A 21240-nucleotide genomic window follows, 5' to 3' on the forward strand; every position below is an offset into this window, starting at 1 on the left:
GGTTTAGGTCAGGTGACTGTGGAGGCCGGGCAGCACTCCATCACTCTCCTTCTTGGTCAAATAGCCCTCACACAGCCCGGAGGTGAAGAATAAATGATGGTCCAACTAAACGCAAACTGGATGCGATGGCATGTTGCTGCAGGATGCTGTGGTACCCATGCTGGTTCAGTGTGCCTCCAGTTTTGAATAAATCCTCAACAGTGTCAGCAGCAAAGCACCCCCACACCATCACACCTCCTCAGTGCTTCATGTTGGGAACCATGGGTGTAGAGATCATCTGGTCACTTTTTTGGCGTCGCACAAAGACACGATCGGTGGAATCAAAGATCTCAAATTTGGACCAGACCAAAGCACAGATTTCCACTGGTCTAAAGTCCATTCCTTGTGTTTCTTGGCCCAAACAAATCTCTTCTGCTTGTTGCTTTTCCTTAGGTCATTGAATAGAAAGTGATATTTTTCAGTGTTTCAATTTCACGCGGTCTCCTCTGAACAGTTGATGTAAAGATGTGTCTGCTAGTGGAACTCTGTGTGCCATTGATCTGTGCTCTAGTCTGAGGTGCTGTTACCTCAGCACCAGAAGTGACTCTTGGTCTTCCTTTCCTGGGGCGGTCCTCATGTGAGCCACTTTTATTGTAGCTCTTGATGGTTTTTGTGACTGTACTTGGAGACACATTCAAAGTTTTTGCAATTTTTCAGACTGACTGTCATTTCATAATATGAATTCTAGCATTTGTCAAATAGAGCTGTCAGCTGTGTACCAACCTGACTTCTGCACAACACAACTGATGGTCCCAACCCCATTAGGAAGGCAAGAAACTCCACAAATGAACCCTGACAAGCCACAGCTGTGAAGTGAAAACCATTTCAGGGGACTGCATCATGAAGCTCATTGAGAGAAGACCAAGGGTTTGCAGCCATAGACCCGATATGTGTCATCCTTACATTAAGACCAGATGAGGCTTCGGCAAACAGTATCTGGTTCATCCAGGTCAGCTGCATCTCAGGTCCTGTGTTATTGGATTGTTTCCTATTTCTGGAGGACATGACTTTCAGTTCAAAGTCAAAGTCAAAGTCAACTTTATTTGTCGATTCTGCCACATGTACAGGACATACAGAGAATAGAAATTGCGTTACTCTCAATCCCTAGATAAATAGCAAATGAACATTTAAATATATTTAAATATAAAAGTGATTAAAAATGCAAGTAAAATAATTAAAAAGTAAAAATTTAAATAAATACAATTTTACATATAACAAGAAAGCTATACAATATACAATATAATGGGTAAGTGACATTGAGTGTAAACCAGGCAGAGTAGTGCAAATAGGCAAATAGTGCAAATGTGCAAATTGTTATTGTTCATCTTTAGGCCTGCCATTTCTTCTTTTATCATTGACTTGTTCAGATTCCTCAGTCTCTTAAGGACACATTGCACACAATGCTGAGATAATTTTTGGCCAGCAGCCCTTTGAGAATCACCTTGTTGGTGATTGTTTGCCTTCTCTCTTTTCTCTGTGTCATTGTAGGGTCTTTACCTTACAGTTTAAAGCACTTTGAGGCAACTGTTCACAATTGAATTGAATTGTCAGATTGTGTTATCTTTGTTATAGACCACTTTAAAATAAAAAAGAAAAGAAAATGAGAGCTTCCTCAAGCCTCGCATCGTACTGTAAATAAATTGTCATGTTCCATGTCATTAAATCGATCTGTATCATATGCTCTCATTTCCCCTTTCCAGCTTTTTTAGGATTTGCCATTAAGCTGTCAGGTATAATGATGATTTGGGAAGTCTATAAACATATCACAGCTTATTCCTGCCACTGAAAAGAAAGAATTAAGCAGACATTATTTTCTCAGATGTTTGTTAGTAAGTTTTGATATAAATATTTTCTTCAGAGTGACAACAGTTGAAATTACTTCTAGTGCTCTTCTATATTCTCTTCTGATAAACTCTTTCATAAGTTACTGAAGTAACCTAAAGTGTAGCTGTATTAACCTTCCACTTGTCTGTGTCGAACCTTTGAGCTTTGTCAGTGATTAAAAGCTTCACCGCTTGACGCGAACACCTCTTCCTGCTTTCTGTCCCGCCAGCTGTGAGGAACCTTGTCCTCCAGGTAAACATGGCCCCCTGTGTGAGCATCACTGTCCCTGTCAGAACGGTGGAACATGTCACCATGTCACTGGGGAGTGTTCCTGTCCTGCTGGCTGGATGGTGAGGACTTCATGACACATGCAAAAGCAGATAAGCATCATACAACTAATCTGCCGAAAAGAATATTTAAGGATTAGCAACAGTTAAGCGCCATGATACTGTATTATAAAATATACCTTCTTAAAAAACTTTTTTCATGCCACATTTTAAGTGACAAAAATTTATCAATCATCATTTTCTCAACATGTGGCACTGGCTGCTGGGTCACACTCTTCATTTTGTAATAGTTTGGTCAAATGTTTGTTTGTTTGTTTGTTTGTTTTTATCTGAATTAACTGCCAGGGAAATATTACAATAGCAGAAAATTCTGGTATTTTTGTGTCCTAGGCTCTGTTTTACCATTTGGGCCTAAATTATTCTGAACATGGGACCAATGCAGTACATAAATGTTCTGCATTGGTCCTATCTTGAGCTGAAATACTGTGTCTGTGAAAGTTTTCAATGTAAATTAGTTTCATTTATTTGCTGTATTGTAAGATTAACATTTAGCTTCACTAATTCTGCAGCAAGCCTCTCTTCTTGTAACTTGAACTTGAAAACAGGAGTGTTTCCATCTATTTGTGGTACAGTTGCCCACAGCTTTAGTCTGTTCCTGCCCCCACAGTAGTCTTTGAAAGCTTTACCAAGTGTTGCACTTTACTGTGCCACATTTTAAATTAGGAACTAGATTTTCTTATTGCAAGTTAGTTTGATTTAGTTAGTTTCAATTAACATTAAGCTATGATTTCCATGCAGCAGCCTGTTTTTATCCCGGGGTAAATATTCACATTACAAATATGTCAACCAGAGTCAGTATTTTGTCCTGCAATATGTGAAGCTCTGGGAGTGAGCGTAGGCTGTAATATATCTGTCTATTTTACACTAATGTCTTCCTGCAACAGCTCACCTCCCATGACATTTCTCTTAGTCACGTCGTCGTTTGCATCACATTGTCAGACACCAAGTACTTTTACTTTGAAGTGGGTAGTTACCACATGGGATTACATTGCAGGTATCCAGTCATAACAGTCTTGCTTACTATTTATTGGACTGATTCCAGAGATTTTTGCTCCTTGTTTTACTTTAGATGGAAAAAATGAGACATCAGAGCCTAGTTTTTCAAATAACAGAATCTACCTTTAAAGAATTGTGAAATGTAAAGTTGCATATATTAAACTATTTGTCTTAGTTTAAATTAATTTGAGGTTTTTTTTCCATAAATTCAAGTTTAAATCCAGGCCATAAACATGAACCAAGGGTTTTTCTTGGACTAGAGAAGTTTGAAACTGCTCACTGGATACTGTTGACATTACTGTCATTACCTAATTTGCTAATAATTAATATGTTTGATATGTCGCTTCCTTCCGAGACATGTTTGATGCGCATGTAAACGTGATATATTCTTCTCCATCAGGGTCCAGTGTGTGCCCAGCCATGTCCATTTGGATCTTTTGGCATTAATTGCTCCCAGGAGTGCACGTGTCGTAACGGAGGGCTATGTGACCATATCAGCGGTCAGTGCCAGTGCACAGCTGGCTACATTGGAGAAAGGTACAGCCTAAAATGATGGTTGTAAGATGAAAGTTTACTGTACTCCACGGGGAAATTGGGTGGTTGCACGTAAAAATTTTATTTGAAGACCAGCAGAGGGAGAAAAACATGAGCAACAATGATGAGCAACATGCAATAAACAGTAAATACAGTGGCCAGATACAAATACTACAGTATGGCAATACAAATTTTAACAGTTATCTTTGACTGAGGTTTTTTTAGGTTTCTTTGTGTGCGTATATTAGTCATACGCAGCATAAACCATTATAAATGAAGCATTCAGAAAGTGTTTTCATTTATTAATCTATGACCATCTTCCTGTCTTTAGTTGTTAGAAGTATTTCTAGAGAAATTGGACGAACTGATGCTAATGTTGGACTTGTTCTGTTGCTCTCTAGAGGTAAAGAGTTTGCCTAAAAAAGTTTAAGGGGGATAGCATGAAAGTATTTAATATTTTCAATAAGCAATCAAATGCTTTTCCTTTAACAAAGTGAGAGTATTCAATTCCTTTACTGTAACTATTCAAGGATTTTTATTTGGAAGATTTGACTCAGACATGCTTAACAGAATAACTTTCTGTATCAAAATAAGGGCTTTAATTCTGAAATGTTAACAAATTGTAATGGCTAATGGGCTTCCATTAAAAACTGAGGGCGTTTTTATTAACTTTAAAGCTTTCTAGCAGTAAACTAGCAGAGAAAATTCATAACTACAACGTTTTTCAAACAATGCATGCTGCCATGTTCAACATAATGTGCTCTTACTACAGCAACTTGTGGCATACAAAGCTCTCCATAGAACACACTATATATGACAAAGGATGTTCCAAATAGGCGTCATATACTCAAACATATGCACCCACTGTATAGACAGTCATTAGAAGAACTACATGCATGCTATATGGTCTTGTATGCCTGTTGACAGGCTCTGGGAAAGGATATGTGAACACCTATCGATTGTTGCTAGCTGTAGCTTGTCTTAGACTCAGAGCAGTTTGTCTTGTCCCATTTTTGTGATTGGCTTTGACGCAGCGTGCAGGTGAGCCCCAAGACTTGGGTATGGCCTGGATTTGCTGCTGGCATGGGAGGGAAGTGGGGGGTGGGGTGCACTTCAAAGGGGGTTGATATGTGTGCATGGGTGTCTTTGTGTCATTGGTGGGTGGGTATGTGTGAGTGAGTCAGTCGGTGGGTTGGGTGTGTGTGTGCGTGTCCATTTGTCCAATGTGTCCATTTCAGGCTTTGTCTCTTCAATGCCTGCAATGGACACTCGTGCAGACGTTGCAGTAAGCTGCAGTACCAGGAGAGAGATTTCATTTCAAGCCAACAAAAAAGAAAATCAAAAAGAAAATAAACACAGGAGTGCATTTTAAAGTGAGCCAACTTCATGGTTTGTGACGTAGAAGGACCATGGAGTGTACCTCACACCTTATTTGTTTCACCAATGTTCACATTTTGGACAGAGAGGACAGATGGTTTGAAAGAGGAGTGAAAGAAGCATCTATGTCCACTGTGAGCGACCATCTTGGAACAGCGGCGGTGGTTTACGACACCAACTCTCTGCCATCTATAATCCAGTTTTGAGATCCTCCCCAGACGCCTTGATGCCCACTCACAGTGGTAGGTTTCATAGTGGGTTCTACACCCGTTTTCACACCTTGGCTCGTGTGATTAGGTAGAGCAGAGCTTCCCAATGTGTGAAGCCCGCCCCCTGGGTATCCCACATTCTTGATTTTTAGTTCACAAACACTTGTTGTAATTTCATTTCATTTCATTTATTTATTTATTTCACACTTGGTACAACAGATCAAACAAACCAACCACACTTTCTATCAATAAAGCACTACAACCATGTGTGAAAAATGACTAGTTAATGAGTAGTTAATGACTAACTACTGCTGACATTTTGGAGATGTGAGCTCTTTATAGAGTAAAGTTACAGTGGGATACAAATAACATCAGGCTGATCCTGCCACGATTTGTCTAAATCAGGGACGAACAGCTGTTTATGTTTTTGAACCCATTTTGCACAGAGAGGCATTTTTTGAAAAATGTATTGACAGCAATGTTGAACATTATTACACAGGAAAAAAACAACTACATGTAAAATAATCACATCGTGACGCCTCTGCCTTTGTAAATGGAGGGACAGTAACTGCGTGTTTATATGTAAGCGTGTAAAACTGAAGATAGATTAACAGTATTTCGTCTCTATCTGCCATTCTGCAATTCATCTCAGGTAAACAATAACGTGGTGCACAGCGTGACGTGAAAAAGGCACATACCTTTGACGTCCACACGTGAACGCAAAAAAGGAGTTTAAAAAATCTCAGTTTTCGGTGATTCGAAACACCGTTTACGTGGACGAAACAGCTGCGTTTTCATAAATACCCGTGTAGGTGCGGACGCAGCGTAAAAGAGTTAGTAGTTTATTTTCTTGCTACCTGTAATTTATTGCAGATTACTTGTATTTGCTTAATTGTTTATTAAATGTTTGAGGTGTGAAATAAACAGCAATGGAGCTGTGGGGGGGAAATGTTTGGGAACCACTGAGGTAGAGGGTCATTAGGGGGTCCATTGTCCCTCTTGGGGGGAAACTCCCCCCCCCCCCCCAATTTTTGCGTGTGTTTTGTGTGTTATACTTGTATAACTATGCATGTGACAAATAAAGAACCTTGAACCTTGAACCTTGAATTGAACTCCCACGGGGTTTATATCTGGGACTCTCCATCATTTGACCTTAGAACTGAAGAAGCTTCTTGGATGAGAGGTGAAACGTCTTCAAGCAACTTAAAGAAGTCCAGACGCTTTTCTTTCCAAGCTCCTTAGACTACCCTGACCTGGATGACTGAGAACCTTCACAGACAACAGCTCAGACTGTATCATTGAACCCAGCCACTAAAGAATTTACTTTTTATTCTGCACCCCACAAAATGTCTTTAAGTATAGACTATAATCTTACTTCTGCTAAACTGGTTCAGTGTGTTCAATCAGCTAATATCCTCCCAAAAAGTCCATTTGATCATAATCCAATTATTAGTCAGTTTAACTTTTCCCCCACCCAGTGTAAACCGAACATATGGAGATTTAATGTTACACTTTTAGGGAACAAAGAATTTTTGACCAGTTAAGCCATAAACTGGAGGAAGTCATCAATATTTATATTGGCAGTTTTTCTTATTCAGGTTTCTTTGTATGGGCTGTCGTTAACGGTTTCTTGAGAAGCAGCTTTGCTCTTATTGTCACAGGACTGAACGCACTCAAGTGCAGACCAAGGTTTCTTTTCAAAATGAAAGTCAACAGTTTATTTACAGAAACACCAAGTGCAATATACACAACATGCAGCGGGCCGGGGTTCCAGGGATCTGTGGGAAGGAAGGAAAAAGGTCCACACACACACCTCGCCACTAATCCACTCTCAGATAATCAGGAAATGGGAACAGGTCCAGAGTGACAAGAAGCACTGAACCGCCATCTTAAATAGTGGCCAGCTAATCAGGCAGATCAGCGGCAGGTGAGTAATTAGGCCAGGTGCATGGGCCAAGGGCGGGAGCCCGAGATGAGCTCTGCCCAGAGCTCTGACGGAGGAGAGAGACAGAAAGAGAGGGCACAATAATAATAGAAACATCTGGCCTGGCATTGAGCCAGCCAGGGAAGCACAGAGACCATGGCACTTATTACAAAAAATGCAAAGAATGTGAGATATATATATATATAAATAATAATAATAATAATAGAAATATATAAAAAATATTTACCTCACCTTCAGAGATGATACCTGTAAAACTTTCTTTGCTCAGCTATATTTGTGAGAATACTCGCTATCTGAGGAGGAAACAGAAGCTTTCTTTAAGAATATTCACCTTCCAGTTCATTCTCCAGAACACGTAAAAACCTGAGATTCTCTGAGAACTGCATTATGCCCTCGAACTTACCAACAAAGGTCGTTTATCAGGTATTGATGGAAAACCTCCTGAGTTATATTTGACACTTTTAGAAATGCTGGAGGAGTGTGGTAATTACCGACCCATTTACTTAATAAATGCAGTTGTTAAACTATATGCCAAAATATTAGCTGCATGCCTTGAGACAGTGCTGGGCAAACTGCTTCACAGTGATCAAACAGGCTTTACAAAAGGAAGATTGTCTTCTGACAACATAATGTTATCGGTGAGTCCAGAAGGTCCCAGTCTCAGACTGGACTTTTCTTCTTTGATGCTTCTTTGTGTTTGATCAATTGGAGTGGAAATATTTATGGAAAGGTCCCAAATTTATTAAGATGATAAAAATGTATATGCTAACCCTTCAGCTAGTATCTGCATTAGAGTTTTCCTCATCTATATTTAGTATACTCTGGTGGAACAAGACGGGGATGCTCACTCTCACTACTTATTTTAATTGCTCCATACAAACCTTAGAACCCCCCCCCCCCCCCCCCCCCCCCACTTTGTACTGTAGGATATACACCATATTTCATTATACCCTGATGAAACCTTAGTATACATATTGGCTTTTCAGTTGTCCTTGTCCACACTGTTGAACATCATAGGTACTTTTGGCAAACTGTCAGGTTGTAAAATCAACCTCACACAATCTGCCCCTATGTTGCTTAATTCAGACTCTCAATATCCAATTAGATGTCAACATTGTGCAACTATTTATATAAATATCATATATATATATATATATATATATATATATATAAAATATAAATTATTTAGGTATTCAAATAGTGTCCTCTGTAGCTTCTACTTTTAAGAACAATTACTCTACTATTTAAAAAAATAGAAAAGTTCAGTGCTTCCTTTACCTCCCCGAGTTGATTACTGGAAAAAACTTGACTCTTTGTTTAAGTAATTTATATGGAATAACAGCTGTTCACATATAGAGTGGACAGTGCTACAAAAAAAAAAAAAGGCCTGCATTTGTATAGCGCTTTACTAGTCCCTAAGGACCCCAAAGCGCACACTCAGTCATCCACCCATTCACGGCAAGCTACATTGTAGCCACAGCCACCCTGGGGCGCACTGACAGATGCAAGGCTACCGGACACTGGCGCCACCGGGCCCTCTGACCACCACCAGTAGGCAACGGGTGAAGTGTCTTACCCAAGGACACAACAACTGAGACTGTCGGAGCTCGAACCGGCAACCTTACGATTACAAGACGAACTGCCAACTCTTGAGCCACGATCGCCCCAAACAAAGACTAGAAGGAGGTTGGTTAGTACCAAAATCCAAACTATATCATTGGTCTTTTACCATACAGCACATTAGACATTGGTTGGATCCAGATCCCCCATGGTTGGAAACTGAAAAACATCTTGTAACTCCAATGAGACCGCACAATTTTCTTTTCTCAGGGTTATCATTGGGCCCATCATTTCATTATCATTTAAGATTTAAGATTTTAAGAGTACAACAATCTCAGTTTTATCTGAATGTAGAAGCAGAAACCTTGAGGTCATTCAACTCTTTATGTCTTAAAGACATAAAGCTTAGCTAATTGGTTTGTGTTATCTGGCTTCATGGACAAATAAAGTTGGGTATTGTTGAAAACACGCAGTTCTTTGAATCTTTGGGCTGAAGGAAGGACAATACTCGGTGTATCAATGCTCAATCAACAATCATTTATTTCCATACAATTCAACAGTTAGAGCATTACAACGTCCGGACGGGAGAGATGCTACCAGAGGGTCAGGCACATGTCTCAAAATGGTGACGGGTTGCTCAGCTTTTTATAGTCTCTAGTGGCCCCCAGCTAGTCGTAAAAGCCAAAACATCACATTTTTTCTCTGTTACAGCGCCTAAGTTATGACCTCGGCAGTTGTTTCTCTGCTTTCTGTAAGGTGGGGGTGTGGAATGTGGTCTGTCTATCTCCCCTGTCTTTAGACACAGAGTCTCCTGCTTACAACCTTCTCTTCATGATTCAACAATTAAGCATGTCAAGAAAACAGTGTCACACATTCCCAGCAGATCAAGGATACAGAGTGATGCACATTTATCTAATGAACTAATATGTGAATATGTTCTGTTAACTCAAAAGTATAATGAGAACTAAACTACATACAGCTCACACACTCTATATTAAAGGGTATAATATGATCTACAGCAGTATTCTAATTCAACTACTTTGATTACATATATAAGGTAACATATAATAACAGAATAATATCACAATACCCTCTTTTGATCTCTCATTAAAGAGATCACTAATAACAAGCACTTCAGCGTTGCAAGGTCCAGGTTTTCTTGATCCTGAGGCCCTCTGTCCCCCTTTAACGGGTGGACCATATGGGGGATGACCTCTGTGTTCACGCAGTTCAGATGCAAGCAAAGTTAGATTTACAACCATAACAGCAGTTACAGATGACACTCCCATCACTCCCCATTTTCCCACAGCTTTATTTTGGTGCTCCAGTTTTCCACCCCCATTTTAATGCCCCCTTATACCTTTCAAATGTACTTAGACTAGAACCTCTGTCTAAGGAGCTTTTAACCTTTATTTTTATTGCTGCAGCTACCAGTGTCTTCCGGTTGGGTGATTCTCAGCTTCTTTCTTCGACCTCCGGGGTTAGACCACCCTTTAGTCATTGCACAGTTCTGGGGATTATTCTGCCCCGATTTCAAACAAAGATCTGTGTGTTTTGGGTTCACCGGCGTGTCCCCCTTTTTGCCAAGCGCCTCTCGAACCTCGTTGGTCTGGTGTTCCTGGTTTTCGCCAACCCCTTCATGGTTATTGCTGTGTCTGTGGGATCCATCTTCTCCAGGAGCCCAAACGTCATGACACTTGACCCCAGTTGCTGTCTCGGCAGTCCCTACATCTGTCCCTGCTGTGAAGGGTCCTCACATCTCCGGGTCCCCGTCTGGTGTCTGTTCCTTTCTCTGCAAGAGACAGAAAACCAAAACACCTCTCTCCCTAGCCTTGATAATCTAATATTGTTATCCATTGTTGTTCTAACGATTCAAATTTGGTTTAAAATATTATGTTCAGGACCTATTCTAATCATAATCTATGTGTGTGTAAAAGAAATCAAAAATTAGTGAACCCTTTCTAAGTCTAACACATTATAAGCTTAAGTTTTACCATAGCTAATTTATTAAACACAAAAATAAACTCATAGAAATTTTCATATCACCATTGTTTGATGTTCAAACTCAACTCCCCCTTTTTGACACACTCCCATGTGTCAATTCATTGGAGCTAGACAATTAAAAGAGAAGGTTGGTGACATCATATCTCAGAAAGTATCAGAAATTCTTCTCTCGAGTACCGTTGCTCCAGCCTTGTCATCCCTGAGGATCTTCGATCCCGAAAATGTCCCTTCTCCTCATGTAATAAAGTCTGTCCTCCTTCCATGCCCTGGTAACTGGTCCATCCAGAGCTGTAACATTTTGAAATGTACATACAACAAGCCAAACCACACCTTGGTCACACCAACCCTTTTCTGCCCTGAAGATGTCCAACACCATCTTAGTCTGGACCAGGGTTGTAATAGTTTTGCAATTTTCATCAGTTTTAATCAGTTTTTACCAATTGTTTGCTAGTTTAGTTTAGTTTTTATTTTCTGAAAATCCTTAGTTTCAATTTAGTTTTATTTGTGTTTTGCCAAAATTAAGTGTAACAAAATCCCAGTTCCATCATATCAGTCATGCTCTTCTGGTTATCCTTGGGTGTTGAGACTAATAACTATTAACTCTTGCCGCACCGTGTGGTCCTAATTTTGGTTGAAGTGAATTGATAACCTTTTGAAGGCGATTGTTTCACACCTTTATTTAGATGTCCCAGTCCTGTTGTCTCGGGATCCATCACGCTGCCTTATCTGGGGTTAGCTGTTTTCTGGGGATGCGGGTTGAGTGGGTGAGCTCTTCAAGAAGGGGGAGTGTGCTCCCCCTGATGAGGTCTTCTAGGTAAGCTAGGTTAACCTTCTTGTGTGAGCTTTTCAAGTGCACTTTAAGGTTAGTGGGACTTTTAGTTTTATAAATGTCCCTCATGTCCCCCTGATGACCCAGTATTTCATTTTTGCACATTGTAGTACACATTTTAGTTTTTGCTTGTAGCTCGCATACTCTACTTGCCACTCCTCTAAGTCCTGATGTTTCTTAGAGAGGGCAACAGTACCTTTAAAATTATATCACATGTGTGGGGGTGTGGCCTTGCCAATTGTTTTGCCCACCTTTTCAAAATGGCTGGCGTGCCCACAAGCATATTTCATGGAAAAAGAAAGGTAAGCTTGATATTTACATTTAAAATGTTTTGTTAAACTCAGATTTTTATTTTATTCTTTTTGCAAGTACCCCTCCTCGGTGGCGAGAAACTGTTGGTGTGGTCAAGTGGGTGCTCTAGAAACAAACGCTCAGGACAGAACAGTTATCAGTCATGTACTTCCTACAAATTTTGCATATGTTTTATTCCATATTGATCCTCTGAGTGTAATGGTACATTTTAATTTGAATTTATCCAAACTAAACACAATATTTTCTTTATTTACTTTGCTCTTGTTCTTTTTCAGTACCACATCCTATCAAATGTCCCTGTCGATTATATTCTACATTTAATAACTTACTATTTCAAGTGAGAACCTAAATCATGTGGACCAATGTTTATTATTGCATATCTCTATTCTGAATGTGGCCAGTCATTCATAGGTATTGTTCAATTTTGGCGATTTTCCTCTATAAAATTTAATTGACTTTTTACAGTGGCCTGCTATGGTTAATAATAACATATTCCAGTCATGAGTGGTATCAAAAGTCTTCTCCACTGTAGCAGTTGGCATTCCCAATAATATAACATGATACCTTAATCAAAACACAGCTACTATAGCACAGTTTTCTTAATGCAAACATCAGTAACTCAAAATCAGCAACCAAAGTGTTAAGTCTGCAGTTCATACTTATGTGAAGCTAGAGTCTCCTCCTCCAGTCTCTCTTATCCTCCTGCTCCTGAAAAAACAAAACAAAACAAAGCGAAGCATCCACCCTTCTCTTGTCGGCTGGGTGAATTGTTTATGAATTGTTTATTGGCATTTACTAATCCTAAAGTTGGTGCAGTCATTGTCTCAGTATCAAGTCAGTCAAAGCTTTTAGTCGTCAGTCCATCACAGTCCATTCACATGCATACCTCCATACACATTCATACCAGATGTTGCTGATAATGGAGTCTCCCGCGCAACCTATTCGAGCCTCCATCACCAGCAAGATGACGTCATCATTTTAAAGGAAAACAATTCCTTGTTGTTTTTTGGGCCGGATTGACTCGGTGCAATCCTTTTAGATCAGTGTTCCCTATAAGTGAATTTCTCCCAAGCCAATTACAATCATGGAGAAGCACACTTTGCAACTGTTTACAGTAATAATATTTTATAGCGCTTTAAATTTCAATCTTTCAGGCCTTGTTTAAAGAGCTGATTGTTAAATCATGAACTCACAAAATATCAACATATCACCACTGGTGGATCACACCTCTCAGATGTTTTTTTTTTTCTCCAGTGCACTGTAACAAAAACGAAAACAGACATAACCAACAAAATACTACTAAAATAACACAAACTAGGGCCCGTTGCAGACATGTCCAAGCATAAAACTATCCCTCTCTCGCTTACGAGAAAGAACACAAGCCAAAGCTCACTGATAAAATCAAGCTAGCGCTAAACAAAACCAAACAATCAACCAGAAATTCACAGGAACATTTTGCTTCCTGCCGGGACAATATTGTGTGGGAATGAGAACCTCAGGTGCCGTAACACCTTTTGTTCCTCCTTGAATTAAAACTCAATCACAGAAAATGCCGTACTCCGACCTAAACTTACACTATTAATTCATCAATTTCACTCTGTGCCACTGTTCCTCATCAGGGCTGTGTGAAGCACAGCAAAGAACTCAGTCAAGGCCTTGAGCCATAAACAGACATCACGCACAGACATTGTTTTCATAACCAAACTTTTTAGACCTTATTCCTAAAATCTACATAAATGCCCTCTGGGTGACATATAACACATTCTAAGTAATCAATGGCTCCTCATAAAAATTATGCATTGGGATGTTTGTGTGCAGCATTTTGCATATCAGCATAAGCAAAGCATTCTTCATTGCATCAGCGTGTGTGTGTGTGTGTGTGTGTGTGTGTGTATATGTGTGTGTGTGTCATTTCTCACTCACTCAACGAGTGCGCGTGTTCATGTGTGTATTTCACTTCATTCTGAATCTGTGTGTTTGGAGACGTGTGTGTGTGTGTGTGTGTGTGTGTGTGTGTGTGTGTGTTCATCACTTTCCTGTTCTGGTGTTCTGGGTAAACCACGGCCTGAAGCGTGCCCTGGGGTCCTGCCCCCCTCCTTTTTCAGTTTGTTTGCGACCATTGCTGCTGCTGCTGCTCAAAATTCAGTCCGTCCTGGTTCTGACCCCAATTGGGGCAGTCCTTTCTCCAGTGTCGATGTTCACCGCAGGTGAAACCTGCATCTTCTTCTGTGTTTTTGTCCATTCTGAGGTGCCTTCTGACCTCAGTTACTCCTCCTGTCTCGGTCACGCCCTTTTTCGCCACCCGATCACCCGTGTTGGTCCATCACTGTCCTGCACAGTGTGAATGCAAAGTTATCAAGGTCAGCATTCTTTCGCTCGGCCTTACTTTTCATTCGGGCTTGGCGGGCGTCTCGTCACAGCTCTGTCAGCTGACGCAGTCTGGGAATTTTCCCCCGTGTAGTGAAACGGGCCTTAGGTTTAGTGCTCTCCGTCTCTGCTGCATGAGATCACATTCCTGCAGGTCTGTTGACATTCTCAGGTCGTTGTTGTGGGTCCAGCTGTTGCAGCATTTGGTCAGTGTCACGTATGGGGGAGAGCAGGAGTCCAGTCAGCCTCGGCTTTCAGGGCCGGCAAAGCAGCCTGTAATTAAATATGTATAGAAAAAACAAAAACAAAACAAAACAAAAACAAACAAAAAACAAAAACAAACGAACAGGAAAATGTTGTTGTGTTGGCTGTGTTATTCAGAGGGGAGACAATGGGGCCAGGCCCTGTGTCAGCCTTCTCTCCCCCTTTTTTTGTTTTTTGTCTCCCGATATAATCAACTCCTAACCCACCAAGTTGACAGGACAACACAGGTACATATTAAAATTCTTAAGATCATGTTTAAAAGCCCAAAAAAGGAATTTTCTTTCATTCAGTAATCACTTTTATTAATCAATCAACAGAAAACATGTCACAATTTGAATCTTTTAACCACTAAATTTGTTGTGTCTTGCCTGGTTGGTTAGACCAGTGTTCCTTTTTTTTTTTTTTTTTTTTAGTTAAATTGTTGTCCTGCAACCCAGAGGGTTTCTTTGTCAGTAATGTATAGACTTCATCATTTAAGTATGTTAATTTTTCTTTAACCTTGCTGGAAAATCTTCACGTGTTCATGAGTGTAAGCTGTTTCTTCATTGCGTGTATGTGCATTTGTATAAAAGCAGGTTAATTTTATCTTTTCTCAAACTAGGCGTTACCTTAAAAGGAGCCTTTCTCTCAGATTTCTCTGCTTGTGTGTTTTTGTTTCACCTTTTTGTTGTGATGCTCCGGACGCCTTCCCAACCTCCACAAGTCCGTTGGCCCCAATTTTATGTGTTAAAACTTCTCTTAATTTCTCCTCTAATTCTCTCCTCGCTGCTGTCTTTTTCACAGCTGCTGATTCGTGCTGGGTGTGGTTCCCATTACCTATAATTTTGCTTCGGCCGCTGTGCTTGTGGGGGCAGTTGGTCCAGGTCCGCAGCTTCCTGTATTAACACACTAAGAGATTTATTTTAATTTCATTTTCATCACTTTTAAACCGATAAGCAGGCAACACGCCTACCTTGACAGCGTAAACTGTACGCCAGTCTCCCAACACATTCCTCTCTCTACTCCTCTATAATTCTCCACTGCACACCTCTTACTATCTCTCCTTTTTATTTTTATTACACCACAGAGTAATACACCCAATTATGCCCGTCTATCTCTATGTGGCTCCAAATTCCCTCTTTATTTTAATTTCACACTCGTCAGGGGACAGGCACACAACAATTTCAACCACTGAAACGAGGAATTCAACCTTTTTATTTCTTTACTAATCTAGACTCAACGTTTGTTCGCAAAATGTGTCTTGTTCTAGTCCGGAAATAAATGTGAACCCGTGATTACACGGCCGTTCCAGTGTTATTTCCGTGGCTATGCGGGGGCCCTCACCTCCCCAAGTCACCACCTCAGCACCCGGACGACGCCGGTCCTGGCCACGCGTCCACGGACAGGAGGGTCGCTACTCCATAGGCAAATGTTCCACAGGTACACTAGGCATCAACCTTTGATCCTAAAATGTGTATTTGCTCTAATGTCCTCCTAATCAAACACATTAACCGTCACTGTCACTGTGTTCACGCTTCACACTCCACATAAAAAACACACTCAGAGCGCGCCTCACTCACACTCTCACTCAGTGCGCGCTTTACCCACAAGACAGCACCCAGAGCGCGCCTCGCAGCTTCACACACACTCTCTCCCCCAGAGCGCGCTTTCACACTCACACACAACACTTTTCCTCAGCGGGAATTTTACACAGAAACCTCTGAGCTCAACTATTAGATCTTCTTAAAGCACACTGCACCATAGACCAAAATACCCCTTTCTCTGCGATTATGACCGCCACCACGGGGCAAAGTCGCATCATAAAAGTGATGCTTGCATCCCCGAAGTTATACCTGACATCATAAACCAGGTGTTGCTATGTACTAAATTTTTACTTTGTATTATGACCGCAGCCCTTTATACTCGACTGACGCCACAAACCACCGTCAAAACCTCTATCCAATGTACTAAAACTAGCACCAACCACTACTGCACTTCACGGCCGCACCACCGGAACACGCCATATCATAAACCAAACCTACGGACGTGTTTCGCTCTCGCGTTGCCAGCGTTCAACTGCACCGTGAAGCCAGCATCTGCTTTTCCTTAAATCAACTTCTATTTCATAGCCGGCAAAAGCCAGGACGTCACTGACACCATAAACAAAATAAACAAACCTCGACTTCAATGTACTGGACTAATGGCCGCGTCTTCAGAATAAATTCTAATGTATTATTGCTACAGAAGCCAGTATTAGACAAAATTAAATGTGGAAGGTAAAGTGGCTGCAACTAGTCCAACGTAGTATGTTATTAGTATCTCGGTAGAAGCAGATTACTGCGACTAGACCAACGTAGTATGTTATTAGTATCTCGGTAGAAGCAGTTTATTTAACACACTGGAATTCAGCCTCAACTTATGTTGTTAGTATCTTGCGCCAAAAACCAGACACCGACAAATTTACTGTGAAAATACATGTGACTCAGCGAACAGATTAATTTGGAAAGCCCAATATGCACATTTGGTATTTATAATACAACAGGCTGTGCTTACCTTTTTATTTTTGGACCGGTCCTCTGTTCACCTCGCCTCACGATCTCACCAAAGGTCAAATCTACACCTCCTCAGCACACCAAAGATCCGGGTCACACGGCACCAAGTTGTTGAAAACACGCAGTTCTTTGAATCTTTGGGCTGAAGGAAGGACAATACTCGGTGTATCAATGCTCAATCAACAATCATTTATTTCCATACAATTCAACAGTTAGAGCATTACAACGTCCGGACGGGAGAGATGCTACCAGAGGGTCAGGCACATGTCTCAAAATGGTGACGGGTTGCTCAGCTTTTTATAGTCTCTAGTGGCCCCCAGCTAGTCGTAAAAGCCAAAACATCACATTTTTTCTCTGTTACAGCGCCTAAGTTATGACCTCGGCAGTTGTTTCTCTGCTTTCTGTAAGGTGGGGGTGTGGAATGTGGTCTGTCTATCTCCCCTGTCTTTAGACACAGAGTCTCCTGCTTACAACCTTCTCTTCATGATTCAACAATTAAGCATGTCAAGAAAACAGTGTCACACATTCCCAGCAGATCAAGGATACAGAGTGATGCACATTTATCTAATGAACTAATATGTGAATATGTTCTGTTAACTCAAAAGTATAATGAGAACTAAACTACATACAGCTCACACACTCTATATTAAAGGGTATAATATGATCTACAGCAGTATTCTAATTCAACTACTTTGATTACATATATAAGGTAACATATAATAACAGAATAATATCACGATCGCCCCAAACAAAGACTAGAAGGAGGTTGGTTAGTACCAAAATCCAAACTATATCATTGGTCTTTTACCATACAGCACATTAGACATTGGTTGGATCCAGATCCCCCATGGTTGGAAACTGAAAAACATCTTGTAACTCCAATGAGACCGCACAATTTTCTTTTCTCAGGGTTATCATTGGGCCCATCATTTCATTATCATTTAAGATTTAAGATTTTAAGAGTACAACAATCTCAGTTTTATCTGAATGTAGAAGCAGAAACCTTGAGGTCATTCAACTCTTTATGTCTTAAAGACATAAAGCTTAGCTAATTGGTTTGTGTTATCTGGCTTCATGGACAAATAAAGTTGGGTATCATCTGTATAGCAGTAAAAGTGTATGCTGTGTTTTCTAATGATCCTGCCTAAAGGAATCAAGTTTAATGTAAACAGAATTGGTCCCAGCACAAAACTATGCTGAACTCTATAATTAACCTGAGTGTTTAAACAGGACAATTTATTTACAGGAACAAATTGGTGTCTAATAGATAGATATGGTTCAGCCCACTGCATTGCAGTACCTTTAATACCCATAGCATGTTCTAATCATTGTATTAAAATATTATGCTGCAGTGAGATGTAGCAGGACAAGCACAGAAATGACTTTTGAGTCAACTGAGTCTAATAATAGATTAAATTGTGTTAAGGCTGTCATTTTTAGTATCTAGATGGATGTTGAAATCACCCAGATGAGTAAGGCCCAGATGGACAATAGATAACAGCAAATAAAACTGTTTTTGAGTTGTCCAGCTACCTGTCAGGCTTTCAAATGAACTAAAACTTTCTGCATCTTTGGTTGGGTTATAAGCTGCAGAGGAAGATTGCTGTCATTAACATAATCATCCTGCTGTGAGCAGGTTTCTGTAAGGCAGAGGAAATCGATTTATTGATTAATTATTAACTCGTGTACTAAGACGGAGAGAGAGAATGTTTAATAAACAGCATTTCACTGCTTTACTCTTTGGTGTAGTTGTGGATAATTATTGTTCTTTCTTTGTGATTTTTTTATTTTTAAAATGTTTTTTGGTAACTTTTGGTGGTCTAGGAGCAGACCCAGTCTCTTAGACAGCCAGCAATTTAAGGAGAACATGCAGCTAAACATGTCACTTCTGGTCCAATTGGTGGGGGACGGGTACCAGAGAAAACTACAGAGTCAGACATTGGTTTAGTAATGTTACACACCAATTTACTTTAGTGATCTCTGATTGAAGTAACTGGGTGTCATTAATTATATTTCATTACAATAATAATAATTCCATGCTGTTCCACTTATCCTTGGCAGGGTCGCAGGGTGGCTGGAGCCTATCCCAGGTACCATAGGGCGAGAGGCAGGATACGCCCTGTCGCAGGGTTAACACGTAGAAAGAGACAACCATTCACATTCACACCTATGGACAATTTAGAATCATTACTTAACCGAACCCCACATATCTTTAGACTGTGGGAGAAAGCCGGAGCATCTGGAGAGAACCCACAAAAACACATGGAGAACATGCAAACTCCACACAGAAAGGCCCAGGTAAGGTGGTGAAGTTGAACTAGGACTTTCTTGATCTGATGCAATAGTGCTAATCACCGTACCACCACTCAGCAACATACCCAAGTGGTGAAAAAAAAGCATCTACAGCAGATGAATGGAATCTGAAAGTCGTGTCGTTAAGAAATTGAAATTGATCTACCATCTGTAATAAATGCAGCAAGGACCTGATAGAAGCCTTTTGACCGATACATCTGGCCTTTCAGTTTGTTTGTTGAAGCCTCATCAGAAATGAGGCTTCCAAATGGAACAGTGGCTGGCAAGAATCCATTCTTCAGGAAGAAAACAGAGAGAAAGGGCTGAGGTATGCCAAATTACACAAGGACTGGACTGAAAATCAGTTGCAACAAATCTTATTGATGATGAATCAATGATGAATCTAAAGCTGAAATTCTTGGTGCAGAGCATCTTCAGTATGTGCAGAAAGTCAGGAAACACTACAAGAAAGGTCTCTACAGTCATCTGTAAAACGTAGTGGAGGCTCTGGCATAGCTTGCGGTTAGTCAATTGTGTCAATGACAATGGTTCTATACAAACTGCCAATGTCATAAAAGCAAATCTAGATTGAAAAACACACAAAATACGCCAGCCAGTCTTCGACTGATCTCCCCACATCGCGGACTTTAATATTAATAGAACAGTGTTGGATCAGAACGGAAAAAAAGAAAAAGACACTCAACATCTTAAGAAGAGCTTGGGAAGATTTGTCGAGAAACCTGTAGGTCTATTTCCAAAGACTGCTTTTCACTAGCTGGGCCCACTTCCTCATTTGGGGTTTGATAGCATTTTAATTCAATTTAATGTTATTTATACAGCAGCAAATCACAACAAAGGTCGCCTCAAAGTGCTTTATATTGTAAGGTAGACCCGACAATAATACATACAGAGAAAAACCCAACAATCATATGACCCCCTATGAGCAGCACTTTGGCGACAGTGGGAAGGAAAAACTCCCTTTTAACAGGAAGAAACCTCCAGCAGAACCAGGCTCAGGGAGGGGCGGGGCCATCTGTTGTGATTAGTTGGGGTGAGAGAAGGAAGACAGGATAAAGACATGCTGTGGAAGAGAGAATGAACAGCTTAGTGAACTGGGGGAACACATATAGATGAGAACCGGAAGGAGTGCGTTTGGAGGTGTGGTCCTGCTCCTGAAATTTAGATATTAATCTCCAAAGAGACATTACAAGAAAGCTCGCCTAAGAGAATTCAGGCTGTGTCATAGTTTTTTCATATGAAGTATTGATTTTCAAGCTTTATAGAATTATAAAAACTGTGCCTTATATACTCTAGTTCTATGTACACTACCAGTTAAAAGTTTGGACACACCTTCTCATTAAATGTTTTTTATTTATTTTCATGATTATTGACATTGTGGCTTCTCAGTGAAGGCATCAAAACTATGAATGAACACATGGAATTATGAAGTAACCAAAAAAGTGAAATAACTCAAAACATGTTTTAGATTCTTCAAAATAGCCGCCCTTTGCTTCGATTACTTTGATTTTGCAGACTGACTGTCATTTCATAATATGAATTCTAACAGTTGTTAAATAGAGCTGTCAGCTAACTCAAACTGACTTCTGTACAGCACAACTGATGGTCCCAACCCCATTAAGAAGGCAAGATATTCCACAAATGAGCTGTGACAAGCCACACCTGTGACGTGAAAACCATTTCAGGTGACTACCGGTACATCATGAAGCTCACTGGGAGAAGGCCGAGGGTTTGCAGCTCTTTCAGCAAAGCAAAGGGCGGCTAGAGTTATATATCTTTTCTTTGCTACATA

At 40.4% G+C, this 21240-nt stretch overlaps 1 protein-coding gene and 1 long non-coding RNA gene across 2 annotated transcripts in view; one reads left to right on the top strand and one right to left on the bottom strand.

The window, feature by feature from the left end:
* LOC146719295 (multiple epidermal growth factor-like domains protein 10) overlaps nt 1–21240 on the top strand; it is a 206963-nt gene that overhangs the window by 110720 nt on the left and 75003 nt on the right. Inside the window, exons 7-8 of the mRNA XM_085463041.1 lie at nt 2093–2213; nt 3607–3743. Coding sequence (XP_085319167.1) covers nt 2093–2213; nt 3607–3743 — 258 coding nt within the window. The remainder of the gene's footprint in view (nt 1–2092; nt 2214–3606; nt 3744–21240) is intronic.
* LOC146719296 (uncharacterized) lies at nt 9346–17869 on the bottom strand. Its single transcript, XR_014921361.1, has 2 exons — nt 17140–17869; nt 9346–14616 (listed from the first exon to the last, which is right to left on the bottom strand). It is a non-coding gene; the product is annotated as an uncharacterized LOC146719296 (long non-coding RNA).

Source organism: Copadichromis virginalis, linkage group LG1 (assembly GCF_057382275.1).
Source record: "Copadichromis virginalis isolate Kocher_CV1m ecotype Utaka linkage group LG1, C_Virginalis_male_GT1.1, whole genome shotgun sequence".
In the NCBI taxonomy this organism is placed as follows: Eukaryota; Metazoa; Chordata; class Actinopteri; order Cichliformes; family Cichlidae; genus Copadichromis; species Copadichromis virginalis.